Source organism: Oryctolagus cuniculus, chromosome 7 (assembly GCF_051225735.1).
Source record: "Oryctolagus cuniculus isolate XC-2025 breed Fujian yellow rabbit chromosome 7, ASM5122573v1, whole genome shotgun sequence".
NCBI classification, from domain to species: domain Eukaryota; kingdom Metazoa; phylum Chordata; class Mammalia; order Lagomorpha; family Leporidae; genus Oryctolagus; species Oryctolagus cuniculus.
Window position 1 is genome coordinate 79,069,291 of NC_142873.1, and position 15,868 is coordinate 79,085,158.

The 15,868-nt window shown below is 40.8% G+C and overlaps 1 protein-coding gene across 2 annotated transcripts in view; it reads right to left on the reverse strand.

The window, feature by feature from the left end:
* Nucleotides 1-2,046: 2,046 nt before the first annotated feature.
* BTBD8 (BTB domain containing 8) overlaps nucleotides 2,047-15,868 on the reverse strand; it is a 116,069-nt gene continuing 102,247 nt past the window's right edge. The window contains exons 18-19 of one of the 2 annotated variants that reach the window (XM_070078046.2): nucleotides 11,271-11,325; nucleotides 2,459-2,598 (exon numbers count right to left, since the gene is read on the reverse strand). In XM_070078046.2, the coding sequence (XP_069934147.2) occupies nucleotides 2,592-2,598; nucleotides 11,271-11,325 (62 nt within the window). In that variant the 3' untranslated portion in view covers nucleotides 2,459-2,591. Of the gene's footprint in view, nucleotides 2,599-11,270; nucleotides 11,326-15,868 lie in introns of both variants that reach the window. The other variant, XM_008264890.5, reaches the window with a different exon arrangement.

Consider the following 15,868-nt stretch of genomic DNA (forward strand, 5'->3'; position numbering starts at 1 on the left):
AGAGCGCGATACAGGAGCCTGGACTGCTGCACCCCTCCATGGCAAGCTTGTCTGGAACGGCTTTGATGAAGATGAAACAGGCTGGCTTTGAGGCACAGCTATGCCGGCATCCATATGAGTGCTGCTTTGCGTCCTGGATACTCCACTTCAGATCTAGCTTCCTGCTACTCTGGGTGTTGGGGCGGGCTCTCAGCCTGGGGGCCAGCTGCTTGGAGATCCTGGGTGCACACACTTTCCTGAGACCCCATGTGCAGCCCAGTGTTTGGGGGTCGATGGTGACTGCTCTGCATATCCTACACCATGCATTGCTGAGTCTCCCCCTGTACTTGGAAGAGACAGCAGCCACCAATTTCTGCAATTTTTGACATTTTGCAAGATTCTTGTTTTTGGCAAAGGAAACTGCCTTCAGTCCTCAGTCATACTGTAAAAGCAAGATAAGAACTCAATGTGCCAAGGAACAACTAAGTCTAAGAACATAAAAATTCCTAAAACTAAGGTATATGAGCCAGATAAGAAAATTCACACATAGGCTTCTTTACAAAGCTAGTCAGGTTTTTTTTTTCTCATATGGATCTGATATGGAACGAAAAAAGGTAAAAGTACATAATATTTACCTCTTGATTCCCAATTCAGGTCAAGGCTTTGTATTAGTATGAAACTTTGTGGGTATCATTTTTGGCATTGCTTTTGGAGGCAGCCAGAGTTATATTAATCACCTCTTCCTGTCTTCTTCCCTGTACAACCATTATATCCCTGCTTCTATATCCATAGAAAGAAGAGTTCCAAGGAAAGAGGGAGCAGGAATAGGGTGCAGGCTGCATGTTGAGAAAAGCATGGTCCCAAAAATAGCACTGTAGGTAGGGGCGGAGAAAGGATGAACCTGAAGGCAGTGTAAAGCAGAGAATTGGATTTTTCATGTGCTCCGTAATTGCAGAGTAACAGCTGATCAGCCAGTGGGGTAGGATAAGCTAACAGAGCAAAGCTGCAGTAGGTAAAGGCCTAGTAGACATGGGAATTGAACTGTCAACTGTCAACATACATACAGATGGATAGGTGGCAGGACCTAGACAAATATGTACATTTTATCTGTTAATAAACACTAACTCTGAAGACTGTTACTCACAGGAAGGTGAGTAGAAGAACAACAAAAGCTGACACTGAATCTATGGAAAAGGATCATGGAGCTGGCACTGTGGTGTAGTAGGTTAAGCCTCCACCTGCAGCGCCAGCATCCCATATAGGCAGCAGTTCGAGTCTAAGCTGCTCCACTTTCAATTCAGCTCCCTGCTAAATGGCCTGGGAAAGCAGGAGAAGATGGCCCAAGTGCTTGGGCTCCCTTACCCATGTGGGAGATCCAGAAGAAGCTTCTGGCTCCTGGCTTTGGATTGGCCCAGCTCCAACCATTGCAGCCATTTGGGGAGTGAACCAGTGGATGGAAGACCTCTCTCTCTGTCTCTCCCTTTCTCTGTATGTAATTCTGTCTCTCAAATAAATAAAGAAAATCCACAAAGAAGAACATAAAAACAATCTACTGCAGGATCCAAAAGAAAATCTCAATACACTACTGGCATCCTTAATAGAGTTCCAAACACCCACACATGTTTTATAAACATATATCAGTAAAGTCTAAGAAAGATAGGCTGAAAGGGAAAGTTAATATAAGTTCTGAGTGAAATAGGAAGGCTTTCACTGATATAAAAATTTGCAATCACTGAATTAAAATCCGTAATGAAAGAAAGATTTGATTTTAGGGTATTACTGAATCAGTAATGAAGATTACCTGAGGTATTCCACAATTAAGAGAGAAAGATTAGAGCGAGGTGGTAGAAATAGAGGTAGAGAAAGAAAAAAAAATAATATTTGGTGTTCATGAAGAAGCAACCAAGACAAAAGTAAGAAAATCAAATATATGATGAGAAGAATGCTTTCATGAGGAGTGCAAAAGCCCAAAGACGTAGATGGAAAGGAATATAAATGGCAAAATAAATGACAAACACCTATGTCTAGTTATAGTCTGACAGTGTTTTTAAATGACAAATGTCATAAAAGATTACCTACATTTTATTTCCTACAAAAGAAATAAAAGGTGTTATCTAGGAAAATATAAATATCATGGTAGCTTTACACTTCTCTGTTGCCATATGAAATTACAGGAGATAATTATTTAGAGCTATTTTTCTACCAACTGAGAGATAGGAAGCACTGGCAGCGAGCACTAAAATAACTTAAATGAAGACGCAAACCTAAAAAACTCTTAAATGTGGTCATAAAGCTAAATGTAAATGCACTGCATTGATTTATGTACCTCTTCAGAGTCTTTGGACCCCTCAAACTCCTGATCTGAGACTTGCTCTTCTTGATGCAGATAGCTCATGCAACTCCATGAAAGGTTCATGGCGTTCCTGCAGCAATAAGGCCCGCCTGCTTCAACTGCTGTGTTGTCTCCTGATGCCACCAGCTGGGTCAGTCTTTCCAAGTTGGTGTTAGAGGCTAGCTTTGGCATACACTCTATCATACACGCTGCCGTGGATGCTGTAATGGTTCAGTGAGATCAGTAGGGGCCTATATCACCGTCTGGAAGTGTGGGAGAGTTAATTCCTGTAGGGCAAATGAGAGAAGGAAGAGAGGAGTGAGCAGGTAAACTGTTCATCTTTCCTCCCTAATAGACCATTCCAAAATCTAAAGATTCCTTTGGCCTCTCCAGAGATGTCCTGTGTGACTAACCAACAAACTATCTGTAGTTAAGATTGAGGCAACTTAGTGACTTGCCTCTTTGTATTTGCTTCCCATCCCTGTTTTACTTTACTTTTCCCCTAATTCTCCTCTTATACTGGACTCTACAATAAAGCATTAGTTCCACAAGCTTTGCCTTACGCCCTGTTTTCTAAGAAAGTAGGCTAAAACAAAAATCAAAATTATTCATAAAAGAGAACATGCATACGAGCACAAATAGGAATACAACATACTAAACTTACAGGATGCAGAAAAGCAGTGTTGAGGGAAATTGATATCAGTAAATGCATAAATCAAACAAGGAGAAAGAATTTAAATAAAGAATCTAAATAAATGAAGCAAACTAAGCCCAAAGTTAGTAGAAGGAAGGTAATAATACAGATCACAACAGAAATAAATGAAATAGATACTATAAAATTATAAAAGATCAACAAAACTGAGTATTTTTTAAAAAAATTGACAAGCCATTAGCTAGACTCTTAAAAATGGTGAACATGCAAATAAACAAAATCAGGGATGAAAAAGAGAGAACTGATACCACAGAAATTCAGAGTATCATAAAAAACTGTTATGAACAACTACACATCAACAAATTGCAAAACTAAGAAGAAATGCACCAATTTGTGGACATATATAAACTACCTAGATTGAAACATGAAGAAATGGAAAATTTATACAGAACAATAATTAATGACATGATTGAATTAGTAATGAAGAGTCTCCCATCACAGAAAAGCTCAACACTTGATAATTTTACTACTGAAATCTATCAAACATATGAAGAACTAATACCAATAGATAGGTAGGTAGGTAGGTAGGTAGATAGATACATAGATGAAGGTAACTCAAAAACTTAATGGATAGTTACAATTAAAAGATAGTGCATATTTCCACCAACTTTTTGAAGATCCCTCCTATACTTATGCAACACGTAGTTAACAACAAAGGATGTGTTGTAAATTCCAACATAGCTAGGAAAGAGAATTTTGAGTGTTCTCACCACAGAGAAATGATGCATAGTTAAGCTGATGAATATGGTAATTTCCCTCACTTGATTGCTGCACCATGTATACATTTGAAAGGCTGAAAAAGGGGTGGGTGACAGAGAAAGAGAGATATCTCCCATCCATTGATTCATTCCTCAAATGCCTGTAACAGCTGGGGTGGGGCCAGGCTGCAGCCAGGAGCCAGGAAATCAACCCAAGTCTCTCACGGTATAGATCATCACCTGCTGACTCTCAGGGTATGCATTAGCAGGAAGCTGGAGTGGGGAGCACAGCTGGATCTAGAACCCAGGCATTCCAGTATGGGATGCAGGCATCCTAAAACACTACCGAAGTACCATCTGTCCTTTTTTTTTTTTTTTTTTTTTTAAGATTTATTTATTTGAAAGTCAGAAAGAGAAGGGAGAGGGAGAGGGAGAAAGAGAGAGAGAGAGACAGAGAGAGAGAGAGAGAATCTTCCATCTGCTGGTTCACTCCCTAACTAGCCACAATGGCCAGAGCTGCGCCCATCCAAAGCCAGGAGCCAGGAGCTTCTTCCAGGTCTCTCACACGAGTACAGGGGCCCAAGCACTTGGGCCATCTTCCACTGCTTTCCCAGGCTATAGCAGAGAGCTGGATTGGAAGTAGAGTAGCCGGGACTTGAACCAGCATCCATATAGGATGCCGGCACTGCAGGCAGCAGCTTTACCCACTATGCCACATGGGTGGCAGGAACTTAGCTACATTAGTCATCACCTCTGCCTCCCAGGGAGCCAAGAGAAGAGGTGGATATTGAACCCGGGTGCTCTGATGAGGGACATGGTACCCTACCAGGTATTGTAACCACTAGGTCAGACACACATGCCTGGTTCTTTTACTAATACCTTTGGCTAAATATGAAAATGGCTAAATATATTTTTGTTGTTTACTAGGTTTTTGCATTTTAATTTTTGTTAAAGTTTTCCCTCAGTTTATCTTCTGTCTTGTCATTCTATTTAAGATATTTTGGACATATTTTAGTTCTAAATTGTAAACAGCAAAATTGTCAATCTTCTATTTTAGTTTCAACTGCTATAGTTTCCTAGGTTTTCTGCTTTCTTATAAGGTTATATTAAAATATCACTCATGTTTTCTTTTTTTAAAGGCTTATTTATTTATTTGAAAGAAAGAGTTAGAGATGGATGGAAGAGAGAAAAGAGAGAGGGAGAGAGAGAGAGAGAGAGAGAGAGAGAGAGAGAGATCTTCCATCTGCTGGTTCACTCCCCAAATAGACACAATGGCCAGAGCTGGGTGGATCTGAAGCCAGGAACTTCATCTGGGTCTCCCACGCGGGTGCAGGGGCCCAAGCACTTGAGCCATCTTCCACTGCTTTCCCAGGCCATAGTAGAGAACTGGATTGGAAGTGGAGCAACCAGGACATGAACTAGTGCCCATATGGGATGCCAGCATGTTAAGCCATGATGCCAGCACCCCCACTCATGCTTTGTTATACTACTCGTCTGATTTTGTTGTTCCAAGTTGAAATCTGGCATGTTTTGTCTTATTTAACCTATTTATATAGATGTACTATGTGACAGTTTTTTCAATATTAAAGCACCTATTATACTAATATACTGCCAGATGTAATCAGAGTTGTGCATTCCTGTGCTGTGATCCAATACTTTTATGCTTTTGCTATCTGTAGTCAGGTTGTAGTGATCACATTATGATGGCTTATTGGATCCGACAGCTTCTTTTCTTTCTGTGTTCTCTGAGATGACTCAGTGACACAAATTAGCACTATTTTGAAAGGTAGAGTTTGAACACTTTCTGAATTCCTTCCAAGGTTGATAATCCATGTAAATTTTCTGAATCCACGTTGGTAATTTATATTTTGATACAAGTCATTCACTTTGTGGAGATTTTCAACTGCATTTTTATGTTTGTGCAAAATACTATATTATTATGTTAACTTCTGTTATTTCCTCTCTTATTTTGTGTATTTATGCTTTATTTCCATTAAGCTAGCAAAGGTTATTTTGTTTTTAAGGATCAACTCTTAGATTTATTTGTTCTACTCTTTCTTTTTCCAATTAAGTCCCCTATTATTTGTTAATTCTTTCTTCTTTCTTTTAATTCAACTGGATGTTATTTTCTAATTTCTCCAATATGCGATTTTCTCTATGATTTACTCTAAATTGGAGAACTACAAGAACATAGTTTATTGGGGCCAGCATTATGGTGTAGTGGGTAAAGCTAGCACCTGGAGTGCCGGCATACCATATGGATGCCAGTTCAAGTCCCAGCTGTGAGAGACCTGAGCCTGGATCAAGGTGCAGCTATTTTAAAATAGACCTCCATCTTGTAACTCGGGCCTGACTGGGCCCTGAACCCTACGCCAAAAGCTCCTGAAAAAAGAAAAATAAATCCCCCCTTGCGATAAGCTCCCCTAGCATCAGCCAATCAGCAGAGAGCAGGGAAATACCTAAAGTTCCAGGTGTCTTTTCAGGTAGTTAAGGTGATTGATAACATCCCGAGACCCTGCAGTTTGGTACACACACCCTAGCAGCTTGGACCCTATACTTTAGCCAATCATTTTAAAAAGCATCAACCCCAAAAGCCATCCAATCACCTTTACTAGCTCCATTCCCACTGCTGGCTGCACTGATCAATTTTTAGAGATGTTCTTTGAATTTCCCATGGAATGAGATGATTTGTTGAAAAGTGTTATAATGTATAGAATGTCTCTGAAAACCCTATAAAAACCCCATTCACTGAAGAGTTGGGGCTCTCAACCAGACTCGGACCTGCAATAAAACTCTTAAGTGTTTCACAGTGGATTTGGCTCCTTGGTGGTCTTTGGGGACAATGGAAATGGGCATAACAGCTGCTCCACTTCTGATCCAACTCTCTTCTATGGCCTTGGAAAGCAGTAGAAGATGGCCCAACTCCTTGGGCCAAGAGGGCTGGCACAGTGGCTCACTTAGTTAATCCTCTGCCTGTGGGCACCGGGTTCTAGTCCCAGTTGCTCCTCTTCCAGTCCAGCTCTCAGCTGTGGCCTGGGAAAACAGTGGAGGATGGCCCAAGTCCTTGGGCCCCTGCACCCGCATGTGAGACCAGGAGGAAGCACCTGGCTCCTGGCTTCAGACTGGCGTAACTCTGGCTGTAGTGGCCATTTGGGGGGTGAACCAATGGGAGGAAGACCTTTCTCTCTGTCTGTCTGTCTGTCTCTCTTTCACTGTCTAACTCTATCGAATAAAAAAAAAAGCAGTTGAAAGAAAAACTTTTGACATTTTAAATTTAGCAGAGTTTATTTGAGCAAATTCATGAATTGCACAGTACTCAAACTCAGAATAGGTTCAGCCAGCTCAGCTCTGCAATGGGGATTATTTATAGCCAGAAAAGGGCAATAAAGTACAGAAATAGCTTCACCAGCTGCAGCTCCACCCTTTGTCTTATTAGAACATGGTCTGATCAATTGGCAGCTTGAGATTGGCTGAGGATTGGCTGTTCATGATTGGTGGACACTGAGCTGCTTGTTCTACCCCTAAGGGAGGCTTTCAGTTTGTTATCTACTGGGTTAGATTGTAGTTTCCTATGTAGGAACTGAAGATATGAAGACAGCCTCAGGTCCATGGCCTCTTGCTTATTTATCAAAGCAGAGCATGTATATTTTTGAGACCTGACTGTATATACATAAAAGGACCATTTTGTAAGAGTGTTAGACATCTTCTTTTCCAAGCATGTGATTATTTAAATGCAGATATAGTTCAATTGCAATTTTTAAAACTTATCTTTCTTTCCAGGATCTAAGATTGAGATGACATAGAAGGAGAAGAGGTAAACCCCAGTATACTTTATGTGAAAACCCTTTTAGGGAAAAATGTTATATCTTCGCATAAAACTAACATTCCCGAGTATGTTCCTGATGTGAGGAGTCAGATGGGTTAATAGGTAGGCAATGGAATTTGGGGTGTAAAATATTTGCTTCCTTCCCCAAAACCTTATCTTTAGCAAGAACAAATAGGCCAACCTGTTTTTTTTTTTTTTTTTTTTTTTTTTTTTTTTTTTTTTTTGACAGGCAGAGTGGACAGTGAGAGAGAGAGACAGAGAGAAAGGTCTTCCTTTGCCGTTGGTTCACCCTCCAATGGCCACCGCGGCCGGCGCACTGCGCTGATCCGATGGCAGGAGCCAGGTGCTTCTCATGGTCTCCCTTGGGGTGCAGGGCCCAAGCACTTGGGCCATCCTCCACTGCACTCCCGGGCCACAGCAGAGAGCTGGCCTGGAAGAGGGGCAACTGCGACAGATTCCAGCGCCCCGACTGGGACTAGCACCCGGTGTGCCAGCACCACAAGGTGGAGGATTAGCCTAGTGAGCCGCGGCGCTGGCCTGCCAACCTGTTTTTACCATGAGAGTAGCAAGGGAGCGCTTTCTGAGCTCACAGCTTATGTGAAAACAAGTTACTTCTTCCACCTTTCTGTATGGTTTTTTTTTTTTTATGATTTACGTATTTATTTTTAAGAGTTACACAGAAAGAGAAGGAGAGGCAGAGAGAGAGGTCTTCCATCCACTGGTTCACTTCCCAATTGGCCGCAACAGCCAGAGCTGTACCAATCCGAAGCCAGGAGCCAGGAGCTTCTTCCAGGTCTCCCACGCAGATGCAGAGGCCCAAGCATCTGGGCCATTTTTTACTTCTTTCCCAGGCCATAGCAGAGAGCTGAATCAGAAGTGGAGCAACCGGGACTCGAACCGGCACCCATATGGGATGCCGGCACTGCAGGCGGCAGCTTTACCCACTCTGCCACAGCACCGGTTCCCTGTATGGTTTTTTGTTTTAGCAGGCCATACAGGCCTTTTGATGGGTTTTCTCTCCATCTGGTAACTGAATACCAATCTGATTGCCAAGGTTTTTTTTGCTTCCAAATTGTACTTAAAAACCTGAATGCCATGGGGCCTTTTGGGTTTTTTTCTTTCTTGAAATCCCCCCTCCATGCCACTCTGGCTGGAGGCTTTTGACTGTAATAAATCTATGTAAATCTCTCTGCTGTCAGCTCGGAAATTCTTCTTTCCTGTGAGACAAAGAACTGAGGTGACAATAACTTCTCCACTGCCATTTTCCTGTAACACTGACTTGGAAATTCAATGTTTAATTGGTCAAGAGAACATTAAAAAAATACAAAGAATGGAAATTCTCATTTAGTATTAAAATTCTTGTTAATATTGCCTAAATATTGAAGTAATTAATAAACCAACATATGAGGTGAATCATTTTTTAAATTAATTGATTTACTTGAAAAGCAGAGAATTACAGAGAGAGGGAGAGACACACAGAGAGAGGGACATCTTCTGTCATTTGATTCACTCCTCACATGGCCATAATAGCCAGGGCTGGGCCAAGCCAAAGCCAGGAGCCTGGAATTCCTGGTTTTTCCACATAGGTGGCAAAGGCCCCATCCTTCACTGCCCGTCCAGGTGCACTAGCAGGGAGCTGGACTACAAGTGGAGCAGCGGGACTCGATCTGGTGCTCATATGGGAGGCAGGTGTCTCAGATGGTGGCTTAACCTGCTGCACCATAATACCAGCCCTGAGAGGTGAATCATTGACACCATGCAATATTTACATGGTAGAAAGACATTTCTCATATCTAGCTAAGCCAAATTCAAAGTAAGCCTGGTGTCAGAATTTATAATACAAAAATAGTATCAACATCACCAGAGAGGAATATGTAGCTAATTCCAACTCTAAAATAGCTCCTGTAAGAATTCGTTAAACTGAGCCAAAGTTCCCATCCTAGCACTTCTCCCTGAAAAGAAAAAAAAGGGAAGAGAAAGGAAGGGGAGGGAAGGGGAGGGGAGGGGAGGGAGAGGGGAGGAAAGGGAGAGGGAAGGGAAGGGAAGGGAAGGGAAGGGAAGGGAAGGGAGAGGGAAGGGAGAGGGAAGGGAAGGAAAGGGAGAGGGAAGGGAGAGGGAAAGGAAGGGAAGGGAGAGGGAAAGGAGGGAGAGGGAAAGGAAGGGAAGGGAGAGGAAAGGGAGAGGGAAGGGAAGGGAGAGGGAGGGAGGGAGGGAAGGAAGGAAGACTTGCAGCAAAAAGAGTGGATATGTGGAAAGATTGTGGTTTGTTGGGTTTCTGAATTTTGAAAGACATTATATTGTGTACCTTAATGTTCTTAATGATATCTCAAATTAACATCTAAATTGAAAGTTGTCTTTTTTTTTTCTGACCAGGAATCATTAGCTTTCCACTTAACCTGTGCTATTTACTCATAAACAATAAAACTCACTTTTCTGTACTAGAAAACATGAAAAATTATGGGTGAGTTAAAAGATAAAAATAATTTATAACCCCCCCCCCACTTAACTATAACCACCATTTACAATAGAACTTCAGATTCATTGCAATCCTTATCAAAACACCAAAAGCCATGTTTCACAGAAATAGAAAAAAAATCCCAAAATTTACATAGAACCATAAAAGATCTCAAACAGACAAAGCAATATTTAACAAAAAGATCAAAACTATAGTCATCACACTATCTGATGTCAAAATATACTATGGTGATATAGTAAAATCAGTATGGTACTGGTGCAAAAACAGGTATTAGGTCCCATGGAACAAAACAGAGAACCCAGAAATAAATCCACACATTTATGGTCAACTGATCCTTGGTAAAGACACCAAGAACACAGTGGGGAAATCAATAAATAGTGCTGAGAAAACTAGATGTCCACATGCAGAATATGAAACCAGACACTTATCCCATATACAAATGTCAACTCCAGGTAAACACTTAAATATAAGACCTGAAATAATAAAACTCCTAGGAGAAAACATAAGGAAAAAGCTTGTTGACATTGGTCTATGCAATTATTCTTTGGATCTGATCCCATGAGTACAAGGAACAAAAGCGAAAACAGACAAATGAGATAACACCAAACTGGAAATCTTCTGCACAGCAAAGGAAACAACCAACAGTGTGAAAAAACAGCCTACAGACTGGGATAATGTATTTGCAAACAATATATATGCTAAAGGGTTAATAATCAGCAACAAAGATGCACGCAAACAAAGTGAAAGGATAGAAAAAGATATTCCATGCCAACAGAAACCAAAGGAGAGCTGGTGTAGCCATCATAATATCAGACAAAATAGACTTCAACACAAAAACTGTTAAAATAGACAAAGAAAGGCACTATGTGTTGATTAAGGGATCAATTCAACAGGATGATGTAACTATTATCAATGTATATGCACCTAATTACAGTGCACCTGGCTATTTAAAGAGAAAACTTAAGGGATCTAAAGGGAGATATAGACTCCACTACAATAGTAATGGGGGACTTCAGTAACCCACTTTCAGCAATGGACAGATCAACCAGAAGAAAATTAACAAAGAAACAGCAGAGTTAACTGACATTATAGACCAAATGGACCTAACAGTTATCTACAGAACTTTTCATTCTACAAGTGTAGAATACACATGCTTCTCACAAGTGGATGGAACTTTCTCTAGGATTGACCACATGCTAGGACATAAAGCAAGTCTCAGCAAATTCAAAAAAAAATTGAAATCATACCATGTATCTTCTTGGACCACAATGGAATAACTGGAAATCAGCAACTCAGGAATCTCTAGAATATATGCAGACACATAGAGACTTAACAACATGTTCCTGAATGAAGAAATTTCATTGAAGAAATCAAAAGAGAAATCAAAAAATTTCTGGAACAAATGAAGATGACAATACAACATATCAAAACTAATGGAAGGGGCTGGCACTGTGGCACAGTGGGTTACAGCCCTGGCCTGAAACGCCAGCATCCCATATGGGCGCCGGTTCTAGTCCCAGCTGCTCCTCTTCTGATCCAGCTCTCTGCTATGGCTTGGGATAGCAATGAAAGATGGCCCAGGTCCTTGGGCCCCTGCACCCACGTGGGAGACCTGGAAGAAGCTCCTGGCTCCTGGCTTCGGATCAGCACAGCTCTGGTCATTGCGGCCACCTGGGGAGTGAACCAACAGATAGAAGACTTCTGTCTCTGTCTCTATCTCTCTCTGTAACTCTGCCTTTCAAATAAATAAATAAATAAATCTTAAAAAAAAAAAAACTAATGGGATACAGCAAAAGCAGTGTTAAGAGGAATGTTTATAGCAATTGGTGCCTACATCAAGAAATTGGAAAGGCACCACGTAAATGAGCTATCAGTGCATCTCAAGGATCTAGAAAAATAACAGCAAACCAAACTCAAAACTATTACAATAAAATAAATGATTAAAATTAGAGAAGAAACAAAATTGAAATAAAAAATACAAAAGATCAGCAAAACGAAGAGCTGATTTTTTGAAAAACTAAACAAAATTTACACACCAATGGCCCAACCAAGAAAAAAAAAGAGGGAAAAAAATTAGAGATGATGAAAAAGGAAATTAACAACAGACATCACAGAAATAAAAAGAATCATCAGAAATTACTACAAAGAACTGTATGCCAACAAACTGGAAAACCTAGTTAATAAATGGATAGATTCCTGGACACAGGCCGGCGCCGCGGCTCACTAGGCTAATCCTCCGCCTAGCGGCGCCGGCACACCGGGTTCTAGTCCCGGTCGGGGCGCCGGATTCTGTCCCGGTTGCCCCTCTTCCAGGCCAGCCCTCTGCTGTGGCCAGGGAGTGCAGTGGAGGATGGCCCAGGTGCTTGGGCCCTGCACCCCATGGGAGACCAGGAAAAGCACCTGGCTCCTGGCTCCTGCCATCGGATCAGCGCAGTGCGCCGGCCGCAGCGCGCCGGCCGCGGCGGCCATTGGAGGGTGAACCAACGGCAATGGAAGACCTTTCTCTCTGTCTCTCTCTCTCACTGTCCACTCTGCCTGTCAAAAAAAAAAAAAAAATTCCTGGACACATACAACCTACATAAATTGAGCCATGAAGACATAGAAAACATAAACAGACCCTTAACCAAGACAGAAATTGAATCAGTAATAAAGACCCTCCCAGCAAGGAAAAGCCCAGGGCCAGATGGCTTCACTGATGAATTCCACCAGATATTTAAAAAGAACTAACTCCAATTCTTCTCAAGCTATTCAAAACAACTGAAAGGGAAGGAATCCTCTGAAAATTCTCTCTATGAAGCCAGCATCACCTTATTTCCTAAACATGAAAAAGATACAACAGAGAAAGAGAACTACAGACCAATTTCCCTGAAGCACATAGATGCAAAAATCCTCAACAAAATACTATCCAATCAAATCCAACAACACATGAAAAAGATCATTCACCCAGACCAAGTGGGATTTATCCCTGGTATGCAAGGATGGTTCAACATTTGCAAATCAATCAATTTGAAACATCACATTAACAAACTGAAGAACAGAACACGTATGTTTATCTCAATAGATGCAAAGCAAGCATGTGATAAAATACAATACCATTTCATGACGAAAACGCTAAGCAAATTTGGTATAGAAGGAACATTCCTTAACACAATCAAGGCAATCTATGACAAATCCATAGCCAGTTTCATAATGAATGGGGAAAAACGGAAGCATTCCCACTATGATCCAGAATCAGACACGGGTGCCCACTCTCACAACTGCTATTCAATATAGTCCTGGAAGTTTTAGGCAGAGCCATTAGGCAAGAAAAAGAAATCAAAGGGATACAAATTGGAAGGAGGAAGTCAAACTATCCCTATTGCAGATGACATGATTCTATATATAGGGGATCCAAAAGGCTCTACTAAGACTATTGGAACTCATAGAAGAGTTTGGTAAAGTAGCAGGATATAAAATCAACACACAAAAATCAATAGCCAGACCCTTACCTTACACCTTACACAAAAAATGCACTCAAAATGGATTAAAGACCTAAATCTATGACCCAATGCCATCAAATTATTAGAGAACATTGGGGAAACCCTACAAGACATTGGCATAGGCAAACAGTTCTTGGAAAAGGCCCCAGAGGCACAGGCAATCAAAGCCAAAATTGACAAATGGGATTATATCAAATTGAGAAGATTCTGTACTACAAAAGAAACACTCAGGAAAGTGAAGAGACAACTGACAGGATGGGAGAAATTATTTGCAAACTATTCAACTGATAAAGGATTAATAAGTGGACTATATAAAGAGATCAAGAAACTCAGCAGGGGCTGGTACTGTGGCAAAGCGGGTAAAGCTGCAGCCTCCAGTGTACGCATCCCATATAGGCACCGGTTTGAGTCCCAGTTGCTCCACTTCTCATCCAGCTCTCTTCTGTGGCCTGGGAAAGCAGTAGAAAATGGCCCATGTCCTTGTGCTTCTGCACCCACATGGGAGACCTGGAAGAAGTTTCTGGCTCCTGGTTTCAGATCGGGGCAGCTCCAGCCATTGCAGCCAATTGGGGAATGAATCATTGGATGGAAGACCTCTCTGTCTGCCTCTCCTTCTCTGTGTAACTCTGACTTTCAAATAAATAAATTTATCTTAAAAAAAAAAATTCAACAAAAACAACAAAAAAATCAACCCAGTTAAGAGATAGGCAAAGGACTTAAAGAGGTATTTTTCAAAAGAGGAAACCCAGATGGCCAACAGACACATAAAAAAATGTTCAGGATCACAAGCTATCAGGGAAATGCATATCAAAGCCACAATGAGGTTTCACCTCACCCCAGTTAGAATGGCCTTCATACAGAAATCAACAAACAACAAATGCTGGAGAGGATGTGGGGGAAAAGGTATCCTAATCCACTGTTGGTGGGAATGTAAACTGGTAAAGCCACTATGGAAGACAGTATGGAGATACCTCAGAAATCTGAATATAGAATTATAATATGAGCTAGCCATCCCACTCCTGGGAATTTGCCCAAGGGAAATGAAATCAGCATATGAGTTATCTGTACCTCCATGCTTATTGCAGTTCAATTCACAATAGCTAAGATATGGAGTCCAATCATTTGTAGACTGGATAAAGAAATTATAGGATATGTATACCAAGGAATACTACCAAAAAATGTAATCTGGTCATCTGCAACAAAATGGATGAAACTTGAAAACATCATACTTAGTGAAATAAGCCAGTCTGAAAAGGCCAAATACCATATGTTCTACCTGACCAGTGATAAGTAAAAAGCACTTAAAAGGCAATCTGTAAAAGTGAAATTGATACTTTGAGAAGCAATGACTTTGAGGAACAGTTTTTTTTTTTTTAACTATTTGTTAAACTCTTTACTTAACATAGAGTTAATCACATGCACTTAAAAGGCAATCTGTAAAAGTGAAATTGATACTTTGAGAAGCAATGACTTTGAACAACCCTTGTCTCTACTGTTGAGGAACATTTTTTTTTTTTAAACTATTTGCTAAACTCTTTACTTAACATAGAGTTAATCACATGTGTATAAAGTTAATTGAGAATAGAGCTTAGTAAAAAAAATGAGAATAGGAGACGGAGGAGGAAGAGGAATGGGAGAGTGAGTGGCAGCACAGGTATGGTGGGAAGAATCACCATGTTCCTAAAGTTGTAATTATGAAACATATGAAGTTTGTATTCCTTAAATAAAAGGTTTCTGGGTAAATAAAAGAGTAGTAACTTTGTGGCGTAATAGATTAAATAGCTAAAGCTAATTATGTTATTATATAAGAACAAATGATTGTGTATTAATGATTGCTGATATTCAATATAGTTAGATTCTCCCTGTTGATCACTTGTTGAAAAATTTGCTAATTTAGAAAAAGAACTAAAATACTTCTCAAATTTCTGATCTACAGGTATTTTAGGGAAAAAGCTTTTAGAAACCAATATATGAAATCTCATTACCCTAAGGGCAAACATCTACCAATATCAAAAGTTCAAGTATTCACTCCCCAGTTGCACTTTTTAGGAAATGTTTTCTCTTTTGCCTTTCAAACAAAATTAGAGAGTGAAAGCCAATCTGATCAAGAAAATAGGGAGGCTGGTGCTGTGACATAGTAGGTTAAGCCTTTGCCTGCGGTGCTAACTTCCCATGTGAGCACCTGTTCAGGTCCTGGCTGCTCCTCTTCTGTCCAGCTCTCTGCTTATGGCCTGGGAAAGTAGTGGAAGATGGCCCACATGCTTGGACCCCTGCAACTACATTGGAGACTGGGAAGAAGCTCCTGGCTCCTGGCTTCGGATCAGCCTAGCTCTGGCCACTGCAGCCATTTGGGGAGTGAACCAACA